We start from the raw sequence: 18250 nt of genomic DNA, 5'->3' as shown, positions 1-18250 counted from the left end.
CACAAACAGACTGTGAACTCAACATTGACATATTAACAACTTTTAAGTTGATATGGCAACTTTGTTAGCAAACAATTATTTACACATCCAGCAGGTATGAAGCAAAATTAGCTTTAATTCAGACTCTAGTTTCTGGCTGCCTGAACATGAGATATATGTTCAGTCTGTTTTAATTCTTTTTTTTGGTCTCCACCAACTCTTGAAGGAAGTATTTGAAAAAGCAGCTAAATGCTCCATTAATGTTCAGCAGCTAGTTGCTAACTGTGTCCGTTTGGTGTTTGGTGCTGGGTACAGCGTGCATTTTTCTCTGAACAGTTTTCTGCCATGTGCAAAAATGACGGTATGGGAGGGGTGAGGCCAAACCAGAAAAGTAAAGTTACAGACCGGACAGCTAAACAATGAGCTGAAACTCACTATAAAACTCAGTAAAGCAGAGGCGAGCTGCAGATTCATGTGATGATTCTCTGTAGGTTCATCACGATGAATAATGTCCCACATTGTCACACTTTTTTCACATTGCACATTTGATACAATGTTATAGTAAAAATATCAACTATAGCGGCTTTTAAGTTTAATTGATCTAGACACAACATATTCTTTACAATTTCAACAAGCATTAATGGGCATTTTTATATACGTCAATTGCAGCAAAACAAAACAAGAAGATTTGCCAGACACCTTCATGTCCGCATCACAGCCACTTATAATTAGGGAAAGTAAGACTTTGAGTGGCTCCAGATAACTTGCATGTAATTAGGATTGTCCATGAATAGTGCAAAGCATATAACAAAAAAACAAGGGTGGACAGAAGTTTAGAGAGGGTGGGGGAGGCAAACCGGTTGCTCTTTTTATTGTTCAAACACATGTATTATCCATTTCGTCTCTCTTGCAATGTATTCAAGTAAACATTTCAAGCATTGCTGTTATCCTCCGAATTTTTGACAACTGTACTGTATATACAATAGCACTGCAACTCTTTATATTAATTCTGTATAGCAGGCTTGGATTGGGCAAATCTATTCAAAGTTTCCTTGTTAGTACACAAACATACCACTGAATGCAACACAATCTTTGAAAATGTTTAATTATTCTGTCTTAAATCGGATGTATTGATGGGTAATCTCTTTACAGTGAAAGAAAATGTAGTAATGTGTATTACAAGCCACAATGCCATTGAAAATCTGGAGGGAAAACTGGTTTAACACAGATCAAAGGCTAGAAGGAGAGTTTGGGTGTTTATTACATACCGCTCGGCTTAAGAGCACTTTCTGCGTCTTCACTGTCCTCCTTAGCATCACTATTTTCAGATCCATCATGCTCCACGGCCAGCTGTAATTCATCTTCAAAGTAAAGCAAGACATGGATACGTGTATTGTACCAAGAGGAATCGGTGATATGGTCTCAGGCAATATAAAAGACATTAATGCAATTATCTTGATAACACAATGGCATTCAATTCTTCAAAACAAAAACTTGATTAATGCTGTTTTTTTGTTACAATGGAATCGAATGGATTGAAATCCAGTGAAAAACTATTAACGACTTGTCATCCAGCTCTAAGTAAAAGCCTTTGTATACAAAAATACACACTTGTATTGGCATGTTAGACATTCTTTGAAGATACCCTGTGGAGTTTTTGACTTGTACATGCGTACAGGCACGTGCATGTGAACATGGATACACAATACACATTCTTGCCAATGGTTTAACATTATTCCACTGGCTGACGGGTGGCAGTAGTGCACAAAGAAACTCACTGATCTGCCAGCAAGGGGCAGGGAAGAATAAGACTGCTAGCAAGTTATCAAGGATGTGATCAACGCTGGTTTCAAAATGTTTAAAAAACAAAATTGGCTTTGTATATGTTTTGAGGAGGGAAATGCAGTCAACATTTTGGCTAGACCTTAGGGATACACACAGTGTACTTTGTGAGTAACACTGGCTCTAAACATAACGTTTGTTTGTTTGTTAAAAAAAAAAATTCCACAGGGCACCTTTAAGTTTTGAACCAGGCACATACCTGCAATCTCAAACTCCTCAAATGATTTTCCTTCGAATCTTTCAAGAGATCCATTCTCCATTGCTGAGAGTAGCTCTGAGATTTTTGCAATGTCAACAGCTGCCTCTGGCATCTGATAATACTCCCTGTCGGTCCGAATGTCACGGCCCAGAAGTCTGGCTAGCTGTTCAAGCTCGTCGTTTGTGAGGCTAAGAATCTGGAAAATTCTTACAATGTGCTTACGAAAAAATGCAGACCTGAGGTTCTCTGGGTTCTTTGCACCACACCGAGCTGCAAAAGTGCTGATGCACGTTTTCCCCTGGTAGAAGCTTGTACATATGGCGACAGGTCTTGCAAATAAGAAGGGATTACTTTTATGCACACCACATGCTTCTCTTTTGTTCACAAGCAGTGTTATTGCACTGAGCAGTTCAGGGGTCAACGTAACAGCAACTTTTTTATCGCCAACTTTTCTGCCACTTTTGCTCATAACATTGATCTTCACGTAGCGCTTGCACAGAAGTTGCTCAATCTTCGACTGGCAAACAGCGGCGTCTTCTTTAAGCTCAGTCTTGTCCCTTTCCTCAAATGACTGGAGTGTTACTTTTGAAACTTCAAACACATTTTTGTTTAAGATCGACACTTTTGCAACTGTCACTCTGAGAAGTGCATTATAGACTGGTGGGCTTTCATACATTGTCAGGCTTTTGATCGCAGACGCTGCTGTCTTCTCCATGCACTGGTAGAAAAGCTGCACGTCATGTGTGAACGGTTTGGTTGATGGGCTGTTTAGGACTGATTTTGATGGGGGCGTGGAGCTCCATTCTTTGGCACACAACTTCATAAATGTCTCAGCTTCATGTATCATCTCTCTATCAGCATCCTCTTTCAAAGCCCTGGCAAATTTAATGTCACCAATTTTCTTGAGTGAATTCCCCAATTTCAGGATAAGACTTGGTCTTTTGCAGGAATTAATCTCTTCATTGAAACCAGCAAGCTCTCTGACAGCTTCAACAACTCTGTGGAAGTTTTCAGGTCTGATAGCCTCTTCAAAGGTTCTTATCGACTTTTTCCTTAATGTTAACAGGAGTCTTCCCATCTGCCGCAGCCTCTGTTTGATGTCTTCAGATCTTTTTGTGTTCCTTTCATTCATATGGCACAAACACTGTGCCAGCTGCAGTATATAAGAATCACTCCTAACTACTGATCCAATCTCATCTTTCTTCAGGTTTTTTAATATCTTCCTCACTTCTGATGAGATTTCTTGGGGGTCTGTTGACCCTGCAGCAGCAACCAAAGTTAAGATTTTAGTCTTGCCACCTGTTGGAGATTTTGAGAACTTCTTTGAAGAACACCTTTGTATATGCTGCCATATGTCCTTACGACTATACATGCCTTTACAATATATACAGGGCGCAAATGTTTTAGCAGTGTTGGACATGTGTGCTTTTCTTCTTCTCACTTTCAGTTCTCCACTGTGAGTCTTCAAAACCTCCTGATTATGTTTGTAATTTCCTCTGTTTCGTAACTTCTCCAGTAGCCTTTTTCGTTCCTTGGAGTTTAGACGTAATGCAAACACCTCAGCTATATCAGCCTCCTCATTTCTATGGATGAAAAGGTGACGAGAAATTTTAGACTGGGCTTTCCCGCAAACATAACAATAATTTCTGATGGTACAGGAGGGGTCTTTGGGCTCTCCATCAGAGGTAAAATTATCGGAGCTGTAATCAACCTCGTCCTCCTGCTGGATGGATAAATCATCAGTAGGTTGTGGCACAAATCTCTGCTGTTCTGATAAACCTGACTCTGCGAAATCTGGATTGTTCTTAAAATTCTGACTCTGTTGGTTCTGGTTCCTGGTAAAACCGTAATCGCTACTTGGTCCATCATCAGGGACATACTCGTCATCACAGGAGGACACTGCAGAACTAGAGCCTGATGAATCCTCGACCTAGAATAATGAACAGGTAATATTATACGCTTTCCATAACCAAACACAAAACAATGATAGTCTATTACTACCCCCATATGCCATACAAATTCTACCTATTTTTTGAATTCCTTGACACCGATATACAATATTGAGCTTCATTCAATGCTCATTTTTTTCAGACCTCAGACTCTCATTTTGTCTCCTACTCTCTCTCAACTTAGTTAAGCCTGTTTATGTTCTCTGCTTTGTCTCATTGGGTTCTGAGGTATTCTGGAGCAATGTACATACATGTTTCATTTATTGTGTAATACAGAGTGCCGGTGGGCTAATCAGAAATCGGAAACCCAGTCACAGTTCTTGCCCTCCACAAGTGCAGCTACAGTTTTGAGGAGGCACACATCAGCTGCAGCATAGGCTAATGCATGTCCGTGGAGCCCCTGCACATACAGGCAGATGCTACACTGTAAACCGAAACACAGGAATCGCAACAGAGGCAACTTCCTGACTACCTGTCATTTTTTAAGCAGAAACGCCAAAAAGCAGGCTCAGTAAACTGAATATCTTGTGTTTCTGGACTGTTGGTAAGAAAAAACAAGAAATCTGAAGATGTCACCTTGGGCTGTGTGAAATTATAACAGGTTTTTTGAAAATAATTTTCTAATATTTTATAGACAAAACAAATATTCGTTTAATTGAGAAAATAATTAGCAGATTAATCAAATCGAAAATAATCGTTAGTTGCAGGCCTTATTTATTGACACTATGTTAGAGATTGTTTGATTCAACTCTAAAGTCATTATTAGAGACGCCATTATTCATGACATGATGGGAAAAGAACTCCCTTTCTGTCAAACACATGACAAATATTTAAGAACAAAATCAAAAGCAAGACATATTGCAAAAAATAAACCTACTGTTGAGCGCCAGGGGTATGAGGAGTCCCCATAGTTGTATGTTATCTCCTCGCCTCGAGATATTTTCTTCACCGCAAAAAGGCACAAGTGTGGCTTCTCCCCGCACACAACCTTCTTCATTTCACAGTTGGGACTTATGTGATCATCATTCACGAGTCTTCCGAGGGTCCCATCCTCTGTCGAAGCATCAATGCTGCAAAGCAAAATACTTTTAATGTAACTTCAAACACTCTTAAAATCGCATAATGTTACTACCCTGACTGAGGTTGAGGCAGGTGACAGATATTTGGATATTTTATTTTTTTTTATACCGATCAGTTGTGTATGTATGTGTGTGTGTATGTATGTATGTGTGTGTGAGTCTGTGTGTATATATATAAAAATTATATTAACATCAATCTTGATCTGGGATTCTGTAAGGATTCCTCTTTAACATGAGCCAGTATGGAGAATTTAAAACAAAAACCATCCTTTAATGACAAAGCTGAAAAATAAGCAGTAAACTCACCGCCAGTTTGTTCCATTCCACGTAAAATCAAACAAATATTTGTTCAAAGTATCCCTACATTTATTTTTCTGGGTCTCTTTTTGAGTAAAGACATTCCCCCGATATTCAACAACAAAGGTGGATGGTTCAATGGATTCCCGGGTGAACACACCTCTCCCTAGAAAAGCAAGAATAAAAGAGAAAAAAATTTACATTTACAACTATAATTTAGTTATTATACAACAAAAACAATAAAAATCCTAAACTGTCCTCAAATAAAAACACCCCAGATACTATATAATCTAACAGACTTGTTTTCAGTGATGCCTGAATCGTCAGCCGTATTGTTTTTGCTGACTAACATCATATAAGGCTGCATTATTTAAGTGATTCACAAAAAGAAAGACTCTATTTGAGACTAAAGTCTCATCATTTATTTTCTGTTTTTAAACAAACTGAGTGTAGATTGATGAGGGGAAAAAATGAATTTAAACGATTTTAGCATTAGGCTGCAACATATCAACTGGGGCTCTGAATACTTTCTGAATAGCACTGTAAATAGAGAGACTGCTGTGGGAGATGCATCACCCACCTTTAAAGGGGTCGATAAACATTTCCTCCAGGAAGGGTTTGTCTCTGCAAGCCTTTATGTGCTCCAGGGCATCTTGCTCAGGAGTCAGTTTACTGCCTCGTGGTTCCACATCATCTGGAAAGTTAACTAAAAATATTTAATATTAAGGCATTAACAAGGCCAACATTGGTCTCACACACGTGTTTGTCTTGGAAACCTCAAGTCATGCTCAATTGTGCTGAACAAGTCCAAAGCATGCCGTTATACATGACTGATTTCTGTTTTAAACAGGATTGTTCCATTTTAATCATACGGTTGATCAATACTGTTTTCAAACTGTGCATCAAACATGGCAGACATTGGGGTTTAACTGTTGTCTTTTGTGTGAGCGTACTTCCTTTCAGCTCACCTTATGAAACATTAATGCTCTAATTCAGGCTTTAAAATTAAAGTTAAGTAGAACTGACTTAATAATAAGAACACATGTACAGTGTAATGCAATGTAATAGCCCTAAAAATAGCCCTCATGGTGAAACTTTTAATGTTAATTTTTTACTAAAGAAGCTGTGTTGTGATGGTTCTCATTTAACTCTCTGGAGTTGTAATTTAATTCCATTAGATTTTAATTGATGTAAAAATCAAACAATGTGGGATGTTTTTTATTTTACTTTTTTTTTTTATTATCAATTAAGAAAATGAGTTATTTGAATAAGCTTTTCTTACTATTTAAATGTAGAGCATTTATGTGATGCTTGAAATGTTTGTCAAGCTGGTTTAAAAGATTCATGAACTGCAAAAATCATTTTAAAACAATTTCGTCCTGCAACCTGTGTGAAACTCAACACCGTTCCTCTATGTAGTCTTTATTTTACAGCTCACTGCTGTTGTCGTCTGTTGTTTGTTTGTTGTAGTTTTGCTTTGAATATAAGGTAACTTTTATTTCTAACTTGTATTGCAATTTCTTTTATTTTGATTGCCTGATGATTCCTATAGACTATTTGATTTCAGCTAAGTGATTTATTTCATCTTTGAATATTTACAATTATTCAGTCCTTATTATCATTTACCGAAAGGGAATCTTTTGGCAGGTAAGACACTGTAGTAATGTGCATTATGAACTTCAATTTCGCTGGCCATCTCTGGCAAGAAAAATATTCTAAAAAGAAAAAACAGAATGAATAATACAGATAATTGGGTATGAGTATGAGATTTTATCTTCCTGACATACCGTTCTGCTGAAGTAAAACATCTGATTCTTCATTGTCCTCTTCAGCATTACTATTTTTAGGGTTGCGTTGCTCCAAATCTGGCTCCAATTCGTCTTGAATAAAAAGCAAAATAGAGTATATATATTCATTTGTAGTTTAATGAGTGATTTGTTCTTACTGAGCAAGAACTGACAGGTCAGACATTTGTATAACAGTGGACATATACCCTCAATCTCAATTTCATCCAGAGAGTTTCCTTTGAATCTTTCAAGAGAACCCTTTTCCATTGCCAGAAGTAGTTTTGCAATTTTTGCCAGTTCCACAGCAGCCTCTGGCAAACGGTAGTAGTCCCGGTCAGCCCGAATGTCCTGGCCCAGCAGTTTAGCCAGGTGACTGAGCTCATCGTTCTCTAGGTTGAGAATCTGGAAAACTCTTGCAATGTGCTTGTGAAGATGCACCGACCTGAGATGCTCTGGGTTCCTGGCACGACACAGACTTGAAAAAGCCCTGATGCAGTTCCCTCCATGGTAGAGGCTTGAAGCAGAACAGTCAGGCTTTCCAAACAAGAAAGGATTGTCTTTGTGTACGCCACATGCCACTCTCTTGCCTGCGAGCAGTGTTATTGCACTGACAAGTTCAGATGTCAACAAAACAGCAACATATTGGTTGGACCTGTTCAGAATATTTATTCTGATGAAGTGCTTGGACAACACTTGGGTAGTGTCGTCCCTCTCCTGGAATGACTTCAGTGTCATTTTTGAAACCTCAGGCGCACCTTTGTTTAAGATAGACGCCTGCGCAAGTGTCACTCTGCAAAGTGCATTGTAGACCTGTGGGCTTTCATACTTCATCAGGCTTTCAATGGCAGAAGCTGATGTTGTTTCTAGGTACCTGTAGAAAGCCTGCACGTCTCGTGTGAATGGTATCGTAGACGGGCTGTTTACTTTTCGTCCACTCAACACAGCAAGGGCTGTTTGGGAGACAAGTTCAGTCCATTCTTTTGCACACAGTGTCATGAATGCCTTTGTCTCTCTCCTCATCTGTTCGTTGTCATCAGTTCCAGTGAGGACAATGCTGCATACTTTTTTGAGCAAATTTCCTAATTTCAAAGCTAGAGTTGGTTTGTCATAGCTCTGCTTTTTTTCGTCGAAACCAGCGATTTCTTTCACAGTCTCAACAACTTTGTAGAAGTTTTTGGTTTTGATAGCATCTTCAAAGCTAAATATTGACTTTTCATGCAGCGCTAACAAGAGTCTTCCCATTTCTCTCAGCTTTTGTCTGATGTAATCATGTTTATTTCGATTATTTCCATACTTCTCAAACAGATACTGTGCCAGCTGTATTAGAAGGTAATCATTTTGAACTACGAATGCAATCTCATCTTGTTTCATAGTTAAAAGCATCTTCCACACACCAGATGGAAGTTTTTGGGAGAATGGTGACTCTGCAAGAGCAATCTCACTTAAGACTCTGGTCTTGCAAGGTGTTGCAGGGTTTGACATTGTCCTAGAAGCACATCTGGCTACATGTCGCCACATGTCCTTACGTTTAAGCATGCCTTTACAATATAGACAGTGCACATATGTTTTAGCACTCATCGCCACACTTGTCGGTCTCCTTCTCAGTTTTAATGCTCCACTGTTATTCCTCAACACCTCTTGATTATGTTTGTAATTTCCTCTGTTTCGTAAATTGTCAAGTAACCTTTTTCGTTCCTTTGAATTTTTGGGTAGTGCAAAGGCTTCAGCAATATCAGGCTCTTCATCAGCATGCCTTAAAAGATGACGAGCAATTTTAGTAATACCTTTCCCACAAACATAACAATAATTTTTACTGGTGAAACATGGATCTTTGGACTTCTCCTCACTGGGTATGTAGTCTTCATCTGAGCAATGTTCATCGGAGCTCAAAGCAGCCTTGTCGAGTTCGCAGTCTCCATCCAAGCTGTGTTCATCAGAGTTTAAAGCCGCCTCGTTCTCCTGCTGGCTGCATGAAGCATTGTCTGGTTGCAGCATAAAAGACCCTGTCGTCCCTTGAGAAGAATCTAACTCGGAAAAAGGTGAACAGTCCCTAAAATCCATCTCACTGTTGATGTTGGCAAAGCTGTCACTGTCATGGCTTGGTCCACTGTCAGGTAGTGGGTCATCATCATCAGAGCAGGATTCCTCAGTGCTGGAAGCTGCTGAGTCCTCAAGCTGTAAATACAAACAAGAAATTTTATACATACCGTACATAACTTTATACGTACACACAGAAAAAAACTTGTTGTCTCCTGCTTTGCTAGTGGGCCATTAACAGACTTATTTAAAGGATAGTTTGACATTTCGGAAATCTGCATATTAACTTTCTTGCCCAGATTTACTCAAGATCGATTACCACTCCGTCTGTATGATAAATATGAAGCCATAGCTGTCAGCTAGTTAGTTTACCTTAGCATTAAGACTGAGCTCTGTGCAAAAGTTAGAAAATCCACCAATATACATAACTGTGCAAAAGTTTTAGACTCCAAAAGTAAATTGAAAATGTTTAGAAAAATAATGCCATGGATAGTTTTTATTTATCAGTTTACTTCATACAAAGTACAGTAAACAGAAAACTTATATCAAATCAATATTTGATCAAAAGTACTCCTCAGTACACAGTCTTTCAAGGTACTTGGCAGGTTTGTTGTTCCAAGCATCTTGGAGAACTTGCCACAGTTCTTCTGTGGATTTTGCCCGCCTCAGTGTCATCTGTCTCTTCATGTAATCCCAGACTGACTCCATGATTTTGAGATCTGTTGCAGGACTCCTGGTTGTTCCTGGTTGTTCCTGGTTGAAGTTCTTTATTACTGTGGCTGTATGTTTGGGGTTGCTGTCATGCTGCAGAATGAATTTGGGACCAATTAGACGCCTCCCTGGTGGTGTTGCATGATGGAGAAGAATCTAAACATCTCAATTGCCTAAAACTTTTGCACAGTATATAACCTCTATTTATTCAGGTAACCGCACTTTTGTAAGAGAAACCTGAGTATAGCAGAGAGAAAAACATAAACAGAAAAACAAAATCACAAACAGAATCAGAGACTGACATAACTAAATAAAATCAAAGTTTAAAATCAGCCACAGGACTGACATAATAAAGTTTTGTAATCCTCTGTAATTCATCCAATTTATTTCTTCCCAAGTTCAGTTTTTACCTGAGGGGTAACTAAAGTTTAACAGTCCTGACATCTGGTTTGGTGAGCAGTGGTCTTAAATTTGAGAAGTGATATATTGAGACATATTTTGCAGAAGACCATTATAAATAAAAATGTGTGAGTAAAATGTAGTTCTCTTCTTATTGCTAGTGAAGACCGGCCCCCTATTTCATGTAGTGAACAATGATCAGCATGATATTTTAATCCTGTAATGAAGCACAAAGCAAAATGGAAAACTGCATCATCCAATCATCACATCCAAATCTCACCCAGCAGAGAAACAGTCTGTCACAGAACCCAAAATTAGACCACAATTTGTTATTTTTAATAATTAGTGAGCTTTAGATTTCTGTGAGAGTAGTGTGTATGTGTTGCTAACATTTCAGTACTGTCTTATTTGACAGTTTTTTTTCTTATTTGGAGGGGCCAGAAAAAGTCATGTATGTAGACAGTTGGTGAAAACATTAAATGTTGTTTACATAGCCTTTCATTCCTTAGTGTTGATGAAGTAGTATAAAAGTCTGTGTTTGAAGAACTTGATCCACCATAGGAATCCTGAACATGTGAAATGCAATAAAAAATAAAAAAAAAGTAATTTTGAAATTCAACACTTCAATATTCCTGCCTAGCAAACCACAAATCTGAATCATTTAGTGTGTTGGCTAGAGTAAAATATACTGTATTGGCAAGATATAACAACTCTCTAAAATAGTTTCAAGAAAAACTGAACATTACGTGCCATGCAGGCAAGATTTATTGCAGGACTGTTGTATTATTCTGAATTCTTTTTAGCTAGGTGTACCTAATGAACTGCTACCTGAGTTTAACTTTAATACAAAAATATATTGATACAAAAAGGCTCCTGTTACAGCATAAACCAACCTTTGAGCGCCACGGGTAAGAGGAATCCCCATAACTGTACGTTATCTCCTCGCCTGGAGATATTTCTTTCACTGCAAAAAGGCACAAGTGTGGCTTCCCGTCACAAACAATTTTCTTAATTTCGCAGTTGGGACTTATGTGATCATCATTCACGAGTCTTCCAAGGGTCCTATCCTCTTTTGAAGCATCAACGCTGCAAGCAAAATAGTCTTAATTAAACTTCAACCATTCCTAAAATGACTCCACTAGATGGTAGAGTTTTCTAATAAAACATGTTAATGTATTGTATGTATGTATGTATGTATTAGCATAAACCAACAAAAGGTCCATTAATGTCAAAACTGAAAAACAAGCAGATGACTTACCACCAGTTTGCTCCTTCCCATGAAAACTCATACAAATAATTGTTCACAGTATCCCCACATTTCTTCTTGGGCCTTGTGTCTTTGTGACAAAAGATGTTCCCACGATATTCCACAACAAATGTGAATGGTTCAATGGTTTTGTGGGTGAACAGTCCTCTCCCTAGAGGAGCAAATAATAAAATGAAAACATTATTCCTGTAACCCTGTTCCAACCATTACAATGTCAGGTATGATACAGCTGCTGCTCTCAGTGTTTAATCTGGTATAATTATTGGAGCCAGTGGTAATTAGCATGACCCATAAATCTATAGAACATTTTAATAACTTGATTGTAAGAAGCAATGTTTATCTTCATACATCATAGCTGGAAGCCACTCAATTCACTCCAACTTCCTCTCAAACGCAAAAGGTAGTGACCTTTTGAATCATTAATGTCTAAATAACAGAAAATAGGTTGCGAAAGACTGACTACCCCAGCTTCTTCTCGAGTAACACCAGAAATCCATTCAATATTAATATAACGACTGATAACAGAAATTGACCACCTACCTTTAAAGGAGTCTATATACCTTTCTTCCAGGAAGGGTTTGTCTCTACAAGCAACTATGTGCTCCAGGGCATCTTCCTCAGGAGTCAGAGGTCTTTTCCATTTTTCCATGACAACTGGAAAATATTCCAAATATACTAAATTAGGTTTGGCCAATATGAGATCTGCAGAGCACGTTATTCTCTTGTAAATATATGGAACACAATTTGTTTTAGCTAAATGTTATTGGAATATTTTAATCAAGTGCTGATCCACATAGACAATAGTAAATTAAAACAAGGTTACAACAGGTTAGTAAGCCAACAAAGACACATTAGGGCTATAAGGTGTGCTGCCAGTGTGAAAAACTTATTTTCCCTATGTAGAAGGGAAAAAAACAATTAAGAACATATATAGAACCATTATGCTTGTGATGTATATAAGGTTTGAGGAATCCAGCTTGGTCAGGGTTTCTTTTCCATAAACAAAGGCAGTTTGTTTGTACTAACATAACTTCATGTTCTCATGTGTACAGTACTGTGCAAAGATTTTAGTCACTTTAGATGTTAAGATTCTTATCCATCATGCAACACCATCACGGAGGCCTTCTGCAGCCTGACAACGACCCCAACCATACAGTCAGAGTCATAAAGAACCATCTTCAGAGGCAAGAAGAACAATGAGTCCTGCCACAGGTCTGGCCCCTATAGCGCCTAGATCTCAACATCATGGAGTCAGTCCTGGATTACATGATGAGACAGAAAAGTTCTCCAAGATGCTTGGAACAACCTATCTGCCAAGTACTGTGAAAAACAGGTGTACCCAGGAGAAGTAGTGCTGTTTTAAGCTCAAAGGGTGGTCATGCCAAATTTAAGTTTTTCTCTTTACTGTACTTTCTCTGAAGTTAATTGATAAATAAAAAGTATTCATGGCATTATTTTTGAAAGCATCCTCACTTTACTTTTAGAGCCTAAAAACGTTTGCACACATGTAAGCATGAACAGAAAGACATTTGTGTTGAACCTAGGACCAAACAATAAAGACATCAGTAATGCTTGCTAACTGGCAGTTGCCTCTGTTTATATCAAGCCAGCTTTGTTAAAATATATTAGTATCTCACTGTTGTTTACTCTGCATTGCACCCATGCCCTGCTAGCATGCTAACATTAACTAGCCAGTGGTGAGCAAGCTAGTAGTAGTTTACCAACGCCTTGTCCATTGCTTCTGACCTGAATAAATGTAACGAATGTTACGAAATATATTGTTTTCGAGCAAAGCAACCTTTACCTTTGCTTCAATATTCCAAAGCAGAAGCAAGAAGGGCTAAAACGGTAGCTAACACACTGACAGCCATCTTCCCTTCCTTTTCGCCTTTTTCGAGACCCCGTGACGGTGACGTTGCATTATCCATGACGACCAGTGGCCAATACAGCCAATCACCGATTGGAACGTCTTCGATTGGCTCTAGAAGCAGCGAATCAGCTTTTCGCGATAGTCCCGACCACGGGGAGCAGTGGTGGACAGTCAAACACGAAATTACTGATATGGGTGGTTTATGAGGACATGCACTGATGTTTTCGTTAAACTGTCCCCGTATACAAGCAAAAGGCAGTGGTGGAAAGTAACTAACTACACCCACTCAAGTTCTGTGCTGTCTTTTCTTTTCATGCCAGTTGAGGATTCTACACTACTGCAGTTTAGAGTGAAAAATATTTGTTGCTGCACTGCATTCATTGGACAATTTTGTTTCTAGTTACTCAGCAAATTGAAACTTTTGCATATAAAGCGTTTAGAGCATAAAAAAAACGAGTACACATACGTAAAGCTGAAATGATTAATCAGTTGATTATTTAATTGAATAGAAAATTGTCAACTGTATTGATGGTCGTGTTATTTTTCATGCAAAAATGCCAAATGTTACATGGTCTTTGAGTAGACTTATTTTTGATAATATTAAGATTTCTTTTAATAATTTTGAGGTTTAGACCATTGGTTTAGACAAAACAAGCTCTGTGAAGGTGTCACTTTCAGCTCTTGGTAATTGTGATGGGCATTTATCCCTTTTTTTTTTAAACAAATATTTACAAACCAAACAATCAATTTCAGTCCTATATGAGAATTAAAAAAAATTCAGCTCCACCATAATCAACTGCAACAATAAAATCCTGCTTTTACATTAATGCATGTGGAATAATTTAATTGTATACACACTTTTACTTTTAATACTTTAAGTACATTTTCCTGATTATACTTATGTACTTTTACTTAAATAACATTTTAAATGCAGGACGTTTACCTCTAATTGAGTATTTTTACAGTGTGCCGTCAGTACTTTTAATTCAGTAAAGAATCTTAATAGTCCTCCACCACTGGCTAAAATATGCATTCTGTAAATACTAAGAAACGCACGCAGACATTCTTTACCTTAAACCTCCACAACTGTTGAGTCTCACAGTACAACAACATTTTGAAATTTTTTTATTTATTTATTTAAAAAGAACATACAATAGAAAATACTCAAGAGAACCTTGGCAGCCATACTCTTCAGACTGGGGGTTAATATAACCAAGATATACATGAAGGGAGAGTATCTTTTTTTTTTTAACTTTATTTTTATATAATACTGGGGGTCACGGTTATGCAAAAAGTCAATGTCTTAAGAGGACACTTTGGATGAAATTGCATGCCCAAAATGAACTAGATACTCAGACTATTCTGTTAATTTTACTGTTAAGTCAACAAAAGGGGTAAAATTGTGCATTTTTTTCCAAATGGAATGAGAGTCTTCAGCTTCTTTAAAAAGAGATGTGCGTTACATTTATAGACATGGTTTTCTTAAATGTATTCAAATCAATTCCTAGCATATGTTTAATCCCATCAATTGGACACTGGTGATCAAAATTTGTCCACTTATATAAATGAGGTAACAGGAAAACATAGAAAACACTACATTACATCTACATCAGAGAGATGCTTTAAGTTTGTCTTCTGGAATTGACGTTTATTACTCACACCAACAAAAATCAAAACTGTTTTTCATCGTAGCTCTCAGGCTCTTTTATTGTAGCCCTCCATCCCTCCAAAAAGAAAGGCTTGTCTTACAAAAACAACTTATGTCCAAATTGCACAGGAATTTAAGAAATCATAGCACATGGAAGGAAACACAAGTAGCATTATCCATGAGAAGCAACCATTAAGCAGACACAAAGAAGTTCAGCTATGTGTCCTGCTGAGCAGTAGTAAACAGTCTGAATGCTGAGCTGAGTCTTGCATCTCAGTTTCCAAGTCCCAGCTATACAAACACTGTGTGTTTGAAGATCTTCTATAAAATCCTGATCAACATGACGTTTAGGAAGTATGCATTCTCTGTAGTTCAGCACATTGTAGTTATTATGTATGTGAGAGATTTATGCCGTCCATTTATGTTTATTGGGCCGTGTTTAAATGAACCTTTCAGTTAACCTACAACCATTTACACCACAAGCTGCAACACCAAAGAAAGGTCACTTCTGTTCTTCTGTTCTCATTGGCCTTTATCACTCTGAATCCTCATCTTCACCCTCGTCAGGTATAAAAGTTGGGTCGTCAGGTGTCTTCTGCTCAGTCCCTCCCTCTTTTCTCGTCCTGAGGTGCAGCTCTCTTACGGTGAGAATGCGGATGAGCATGGCCTCCATGGTGCTGTCATCCAGCGTCGTGGAGGAGAACCACAGAGGGCTGTTGGGGACGCAGCAGCGCTCGGGGTGAAGGTAGAACAGGTTGGTGCGCTGCTTGACCGACTCCGAGCTGGACAGAAGACAGTTGTTAATGTGCAGCACTAAGTTTCATTTTAGTCCTGGGTCTATGACAGAAACATAATTGAGGAACTTGGTAGGGTGACAAGGTCAACCGATATAATTTTCTTCCAAAGATGGGAACAGTAAGTGTCAATATTAGTTAAATTTTTTTACAAACATTAAAGAATGGGTTCACAATTTTTTAAATCTGTCTTAAAACCATAGTCAGGTGCCCATATGTACAATGAAACAAATTTTAGTTGCTGTAATCAGTCTTCCTGTTAAAACTGGCCATTAAAGCTGAGCAGACAATATGCAATTTCATTGACCTTGTACGTTGTGTAAACTCACACTAAGCGTTTTAATCGGCCTTCCTGCACGAACTGAACCTTCAACTACTCCGCGCACGCTGAATAGGTCAATTGACCGGCCGCGATGTGGAGCTCACGCTGAACGTAAGAACGGAGCCCATGTCTGGTTTTGTCCAGGGATTCCAATTCCAATAAAGTTAAGTCAAACAATAGGACTGTGTCATATTGTCAAGAGAAAGGCAGCGATACTTTGTGCAATTCCATTATTTACAGTTGTATCTCACAGCACAGTCAGGTTACAGTTTAAGCCACAAAATGTTAAATATTACTGTAATGATGCTAAAACAAGCTCAGTACAGTTTGGAACAAACTTAGTGACAGCAGCCATATGAGACAAGACAGCTGACCAAAATTTCTGACAAAACCCACAGTTCTCATTTTGTGCAAAACTACATCCTATAGTTTATCTGAAGATAAGGCTTCGTCTATCAGAGTTGGACATATAGAAAGATTATCTTCTAGATTTATAGACTTTTTGCAATAAAATTCCCTCTTTCTGTTACTACCCTTCCACCGCAGCTCAGCAGAGAAATATTATCCGAGGGAAACAAAAAGAGGGAATTCTATACTAAAAAGATCATAACTTTAAAAGATATCCACTTGATTTGTCTAACTCAGACTGCCAAGGCCTCACAATATCCTCAGATAAACTTTCCCCCATCCCTTGGAAGTTAGGAAGTTGTTGGTGGTCAGTATGGACAGGAGGAGAGGCTAAAGCAAGCAAAAAGTACTTCAGCATACATATGGCCATTGTTTTAAGGCAGACTTCAATTAACGTGAACCTACCCTTTAAAAGTAGACTTCAAAACACACAATATTCATGCCACAAAATGGCAACAGAGGTTAATAATGGACAGTATGCCATAATCTACCATATACAGCAAAGGTGTTGAATACTGGAAAAAGCAGAAAATTATTCCTGATCAAAATAACTTTTACACAGGAGCAATAATTATCCTCAGGGAATTTTTATGTGGCTAAGGGGAAGGGGAATTGAGAGTATTATACAAACTAAATTGTTACAGCGTTTTACAGACAAAAGCCAAGTTACCACTTTATTTCAGACAGGTCAAAAGATGAAGAGATGACTTTAAACAGCCAGAAATACCTAATGGGAGCACTGGTGGGGTACTATACTCACCACTTGGAGAGGTAGAACTCGTAGAGTCTGACTGGACAGCGGAGAGGGTTCTCCGTGTTCTCCATCATCTCCAGGATATCCTCTTTACTCTCCTCCTCCTTGCGCTTCTTGGCTGGAACCTCTGGATCTGAGGAAGACACAGTACACAAACACACATTTACATGTAATATGAATCAATTTCACAGTTAACTGTTGTGCTGCAACGACAAGCCCAAGGTAGAACAAAGCCCAAACACTGACTGGCTCCAAGTTCTCAAATGGAAGAAGTTGCTGCCGTTTTGAACTTAAAGTAAAAGTAAATAAAATATTTTTTTTAACTTTGGACTGTAGGTTGTATAAAACGAGACACTTGATGATGTCACCTTGTGCTCTAGGATATTGTAGTGGGCACTGGTCACACTTTTCTGATGTTTTATAGACCAAACAATTAGTTGACAAAATAACCGGTAGGTTAATCAATTATGAAAATAATTGTTAGATGCAGCCCTAACAGAGTAAACTCGGACTCTAAAATCATAAAATCATGATAAGATTCCGGTTTTAATCAGGTTCAGGTTCATTACATCAATGTCAGTTTGGGCCAGGACTCTTCAAAAACGATCAAAACTATACAAGTTAAGCATTGTAGCTACTGCATATGTATTTTATAGGCACTTGATTTATCCCTAGAAAATATAACGAAACGGGAACATATAATGGTTCAAAAAATGCAGATTTGACATAGTTCTGACATTATATTCTGTTCTGCAACGTCTCAAACCAAACAATTCATGATCATTAGTGTAGCATTACAACACACAGTCAGGTGCTGTGAATGATCTTTTGCAAAAATATTTCTGCATGCCAATTGCTTGACCTCCTCATAAACATTCCTATAAAAGAACAAAACTTGTGACTGTTAA

The 18250-nt window shown here is 38.1% G+C and overlaps 2 protein-coding genes across 5 annotated transcripts in view; both read right to left on the bottom strand.

Moving 5' to 3' along the window:
* The window catches only part of LOC120786776, a 47293-nt gene extending 33838 nt beyond the window's left edge, over positions 1–13455 (bottom strand). Inside the window, 11 exon segments of the mRNA XM_040122421.1 lie at positions 1248–1340; positions 2021–3950; positions 4847–5039; positions 5355–5511; positions 5926–6051; positions 7133–7225; positions 8980–9307; positions 11173–11365; positions 11538–11697; positions 12087–12200; positions 13351–13455. Coding sequence (XP_039978355.1) covers positions 1248–1340; positions 2021–3950; positions 4847–5039; positions 5355–5511; positions 5926–6051; positions 7133–7225; positions 8980–9307; positions 11173–11365; positions 11538–11697; positions 12087–12195 — 3382 coding nt within the window. The 5' untranslated portion in view covers positions 12196–12200; positions 13351–13455.
* A 1120-nt stretch (positions 13456–14575) lies between these two features.
* LOC120786177 (zinc finger MYM-type protein 4-like) overlaps positions 14576–18250 on the bottom strand; it is a 30664-nt gene continuing 26989 nt past the window's right edge. For all 4 annotated transcript variants that reach the window (XM_040121398.1, XM_040121399.1, XM_040121400.1 and 1 more), the window contains 2 exons: positions 17349–17475; positions 14576–15846 (listed from right to left, as the gene is read on the bottom strand). In XM_040121398.1, the coding sequence (XP_039977332.1) occupies positions 15600–15846; positions 17349–17475 (374 nt within the window). In that variant the 3' untranslated portion in view covers positions 14576–15599. The remainder of the gene's footprint in view (positions 15847–17348; positions 17476–18250) is intronic.

This window comes from Xiphias gladius, chromosome 24 (genome assembly GCF_016859285.1).
Source record: "Xiphias gladius isolate SHS-SW01 ecotype Sanya breed wild chromosome 24, ASM1685928v1, whole genome shotgun sequence".
Classification (NCBI taxonomy): domain Eukaryota; kingdom Metazoa; phylum Chordata; class Actinopteri; order Istiophoriformes; family Xiphiidae; genus Xiphias; species Xiphias gladius.
This window is presented reverse-complemented; position numbering and strand designations above follow the sequence as displayed.